At 34.1% G+C, this 5635-nt stretch overlaps 1 protein-coding gene across 1 annotated transcript; it reads right to left on the reverse strand.

Moving 5' to 3' along the window:
• Nucleotides 1-1290: 1290 nt before the first annotated feature.
• LOC116011110 (heavy metal-associated isoprenylated plant protein 25-like) lies at nucleotides 1291-2069 on the reverse strand. Its single transcript, XM_031250627.1, has one exon. The coding sequence runs from the start codon at nucleotides 2008-2010 to the stop codon at nucleotides 1507-1509; it is 504 nt and encodes a 167-aa protein (XP_031106487.1). The 5' UTR covers nucleotides 2011-2069; the 3' UTR covers nucleotides 1291-1506.
• Between the last annotated feature and the right edge of the window lie 3566 nt (nucleotides 2070-5635).

A 5635-nucleotide genomic window follows, 5' to 3' on the forward strand; every position in this document is an offset into this window, starting at 1 on the left:
GACATATATACATATATATATATATACATATATACATATATATATATACATATATACATATATATATATACATATATACATATATATATATATATACATATATATATATATATATATATATGACAAATTATTTTGTGGATTCGGGTCCACCTTACGTACTAAATGTTAGACAATTTATGATCCAGGTTCACCTCACATGCAAGGTGGACCCCGATACAAAGATACATAATTTACACACTAAATGTTTAGAATTACTGTTTAAAAATCACAATTTGTGATGACCTTGTATTGTATTAACAAATTTTAGAAACTTAGAAACACAATTTATATTCTAGAAGCTCACAATTCCAAAACTAAAAATACACAATTTAAGACCATGGTCCACCTTGCGCAAGGTGGACCATGGTCCATGGTATAACAAAGGTATATATACAAGGTCTGTCATTCATGTCTACAGGCCCGTGTGCGCGCGCGCGCGCACACACACAAGCCGAGACCGAGGCCTAGGCCGAGCTCGGCTCGACCTAGGTGGCCAGGGTCGAGCACAGGGCTCCACCTCAAGGCCCCGGGTCCAAACAAGCAAACCTGTCTTGCTCCGCTCCACCGGGTCAATTTACTCTAAGTCCATCTGATGATCTCCAATACATCCATCACTCCATCAGTGGCAATTTCAAACTTAGTTAAAGACTACGTTTTTATCATTTAACATCCCAAAACTATCATTTTTTAAAGACACTATTGGTCCTTCCGGTGAAACCTATTTTAGGTAAGGACATTTTCGTTTTATTTATTTATTTATTTTTAAATCCAACGATTTAGCGTTTGATTATGACAATTGATATATGTTGTGCAGTTGAGATGGACGGGTGAGCTTGATCCCTTACAAGTGTTAACCTAATCATAAATCTAGTATCGCACTAGAACATACAACACAACAATTTTCCCTAATATAAACTAAATTGAACTAAAACTAAATCATATATATGTAAGATGACAAATTAAATACTACCTCCGTCCCAAAATGGTTGTCTGGTTCGTTTAACGATGCTTGACTGAAGTAATTTTTAATTCAATTTTTCATAATATTAAGTTTAGCATTAATATATAAAATTTATATATTTAGAAACTACATTAAAAGTACTATTAAACACAACAAATTAAATTTAAAAATAATAAAAAATTACTAAAGAAAATAAGCAAAGAAGAAAGAGTTAGTTTGACCAATGAATAGTAAATAGGACAGGTAAAATGAGACAGAAGGAGTAATATATATATAGAGAGAGAGGGGGGTAAACTAAAAGATGCACTTTGGTATTTATTTAAATTCACAGTACACATAACTGACATAAGACAATATATTATGAAACAAATCATACATAACCTGAAATTAAAGCTGACACAGACACACAGTACATTAATTTATCTAGTACTAGGTATGCATGCAAGTTAAACTGACATTATTTCTCGTACACTGTAGACTAAACCTTCAAACCTTTCAAAGACACATCAATATTTATTAGTTTGTTTGTTGGTGGGAGTGAATTTGAGCTCCATGGCATTAGCGACGCCCTGATTACTAATCAGATTAGTAAACTTCACACCTGAGAGCCCAGGAATCCTACTCACCTCTCTAACGAACTGCGCCGCCTTGTACGGATCACCCAGCAGATTATTGGCACCCCATGATTGCCCAACCTGAGAACAAACTTTTCCGGGGTTCCTGGGAACGACCACCTGCGACGGCTGAGGAGGTTTTATCGCGGGTTTGTTGGGCAGAAGCTCTGCTTTTTTCTTGAATTTTTTGTAAAGCATGGCTATGACTTTGTCGGGGTGTAGGGTTCCGGTGATCACCGCCGTTTGCTGCTCTGAGTTTACTTTAACGGTGTCCACTCCCTCCATTTTCTCCACATTCTTCTTGATGTCACGTGCGCAGCCGTCGCAGTGGATGCTCACCTTTAGAACAAACGTCGTCGTAGGTTGTTTCTTCCTGCTGGGAGCTACTGCGGCCATGGCTATATAGGTTTTTGTAGCTAGCTAGGTTTTGCTTTTTTTTTTTTTTTTTTTTTTTTTTTAAAATTGTTACGTAGTGTATATAGTATATAGTAGTTGAAGTAGTGGGCATGGGGCATGGGGATGTTATTTATAGCTAGGTTTGAGGTTAACTTCTGCGAAGTTGGATTGTCTTTAATTAGTTTCTTCCATGCAGATCATCCACTAATTTCTGGGAAGTTTAATTAATTATTTGATGTATTATTAATAAATAAATAAATAAATAGTCGGGGTATGAACGGGTGAAATTGTCTAACCCCTTGTGCCTTCATTGTTTGTTATATATGTGAATGACTGATGATAGATGAATCCCCTATTGGTCCCCTGATGTAATGATAATGACAAAGGAATGAATGTTATGGAAATTTCTAAAAATCCAGTATGTTTTAGAGTAGAAAACTCCCAAGGGTCTTCTACGCGTTTTTAGTTTTGGCTATAGCATTAATTCTACAAGACAATATTATTATTATTATTATTATTATTATATATATATATATATATATATATATATATATATATATAGAAGGCACCAAATAATCTTTACAAGTGAAATAATTAAACTGATGCTATAACTGTGAGCATAAATATAATATAAACATAAATGTGTAGTTCAACTATCAGCTTAGACTTTTAGTTGAAATGGAGCACATGCTTCAATTTGGTATCAGAGCCCTGCAAAAGGTCGTCACCCGTAAAAAAAGTCTATGGTCCACGTGTTGCTTGGAGCCCATCAAAGTCAATCGGCCCGCACACCTAAGGGGATGTGTGAGTTAAATATAATATAAACATAAATGTGCAGTTCAACTATCAGTTGGATGGAGCACATGCTTCAATTATAATCACTTGTCCACTTGGTCACGCGTGGGTGTGTAAAATCATCTGAATTTTTGTTGTTGGGACACTCTTTTTTTTTTTTTTTCTTTCTTTCTTTTTCTTTTTCTCTTTCCTCCATTTTCCTTTTTCTACTCACCTGCAAAAACTCTTAAAAATCACAACTATTGAGTATGCTCTAATGCAATAGGCCAACTTGGGTATGTATTACAATTTTGTATAATATATGTTTTATTGGTTGTGGAAAATTTTTGCCAAAAACGAGTTGAAAAGGATGTCCTAACAAATATACTGTGTATAATTTTATTTTTTCAACATTGAACCGACCATATTGCTTTAAGCTCTTTAATTTAAGGTGACAATCAACGCATTTATTGGGCACAAACATTTGACCCTATGTCCCTATATATCTACTTAGGAAGTTAGACTAAACTCAACGTATTGCGCAAGTAACAAGAACAATGTTGAGATTGAGTACAACTCAAGTCAAATTAGTTAGTTTATTGATTTGATAATCACAAAATTATAATTTCAACTCCCAGTGAAAATAATTTATTGACCTTCTTGATTGATTTAAGCTTGTCAGTTATAACAACCTAAGCGCGTTGATTTACTTTCTTGTTATTCTTTGCCGACTATGACCACAAGACAAGATTTACACAATGCACACTAGTAATGATTGTGAGTTTCTCTAGTCATTCAACCATAATTCTTGTACTAGAAAGTTGAGAATTTGATTATTGCCAACATTCTTTTGAACAAGCCTATCGCATAGGGTTTCCTTTATAAGATTTAATTTTGTATTTAAAGTACTACACTATCTTGTCACTTGAAATGTAGCGGTGATTATTATTCAAGCATAAAGAAGTTGCATAAATTGTTATGGAAGAATAAAGAAATAAAGTTACATTTTTATGTTTTCAAAAAAAAAGTTACATTTTTATTACTAGTTATAATTTTTGACATAGTTGCAAGTTTATCAGGGAGGAGATTAAACAAAAGATGTAAACTGTACCGAAAAGACCATGTACAATGAACTTGATCAAAAAGATATCAACAAAAAAATCAAAATCATGACTATTTTATATGAGAATCATGCTTTATTGATTCACCACCAACTTTTCTAATCTTAATTAATTCTTCGCATGTAATAATAATATAATATTGTCAAGGTAACTTGTAGCAATGACAATAATTGCAATTTCTTGCCAGTAAGAGAAACCCAAGTAGTGAGAGAGTTACACCTGCAACCGATAAGTAGTGGGTTCGAACCTCAAGTCCTTGAGTTTGAGGGTTTGAACCGGTCAGCTATGAATAACCTAGGTTGATAATTTACCTCCTTGTGGTCCAAGAAAATAATTGCAATTTCTTGGGACATTCCTCATTTTATTAACTTTATTTGTAGGCCCAACGTCGTCATGCTACCCCATGCATTTGTACGTAAGCATTTTCAAGCCTGCAGGTTCATTCCTTAATGAAGTTTACTAATTAACCTTGTAAATAAACTTTCTGGTGTTTTAAATTTTTATCTTTTATATTTATTTTCAGTTAATATATTATATGGGATATCATCGGAAATAAAATCATAACTTATCTTACTAGGATTCAATTAGGAGTATGCACAATATAATAAAAATTTAGTAAACCGAACCGATTAAAACAACAAATTTTAATTAAATGTTTTTAACTTAAATAGCTAGTTGGATTTAGTTAATGATTAAAAATTGTAAGAATCTTGGTTATTTATGCTGATAAGCAATTGAAGTATATGATATCATATAGCTACGATAAAAATAGATCAGGCCTCTTCATAGGGGCTTATGGTCTAACTTGATTTGGGTCTGGGTTTGACCTGACTTATTTAGTAAAAAAGTCAAACTTATGTCTATTTTAAAGTTTATTTAACTAAATAAGTCCATATATATATATATATAAGGCCTGTCATTTATGCCTACGGACTTGGCATATATATATATATATATATATATATATATATATATATATGCACCACACCTTGGTGGATTTTTGAACACATGGTGGTGCATTTGTGTATTAATAGTGGTGCAAAGTCGCATATAACCAACTTCTATATATACATACATACATGGAAATTGAGATGACACAGACACACAGTGACACAGTACATTAATTTATGTAGGTATCCATGCAAATTAAAGTGACATTATTACTCGTAGACTGTAGACTAAACCTTCAAACCTTTCAACGGCACGCCATGCATATCAATATTTATTATTTGTTTGTTTCTTGGTGGGACTGAATCTGAGGTAGTCTATGGTATTAGTGAGAATCTGATTACTAATCTTCACTACACCTGTGAGCCCAGGAATCTTCAAACTTCAAACCTAACTCTCCTACCTGTTCCCTGTTTTATAGCCGGTTTGTTGGGCAGAAGCTCTGCTCTTTTCTTGAATTTTTTGTAAAGCTTGGCTATAACTTTGTCGGGGTGTACGGTTCCGGTGATCACCGCCGTTTGCTGCTCTGAGTTCACTTTAACGCTCTCCACTCCCTCCATTTTCTCCACATTCTTCTTCACATCTCGTGCGCAGCCGTTGCAGTGGATGCCCACCTTTAGAACAAACGTCGTCATGCTCAGAGAAGTGAAGTACAGTGTGATGACACCTTTGTTACTATTTATAGCAGTTGAAATATGATGACACTATGGGGCGTTTGATTTGAGGTTAACTTCTGCGAAGTTGCGAAGTTGGATTGCCTTTAATAGTTGCTTCCATGCCGA

This window comes from Ipomoea triloba, chromosome 2, assembly GCF_003576645.1.
Source record: "Ipomoea triloba cultivar NCNSP0323 chromosome 2, ASM357664v1".
Lineage (NCBI taxonomy): Eukaryota > Viridiplantae > Streptophyta > Magnoliopsida > Solanales > Convolvulaceae > Ipomoea > Ipomoea triloba.

Coding starts and splice junctions, on each gene's coding strand:
- LOC116011110 (XM_031250627.1), bottom strand. CDS start 2,010: ATGGCCGCAGTAGCTCCCAGCAGGAAGAAACAACCTACGACGACGTTT.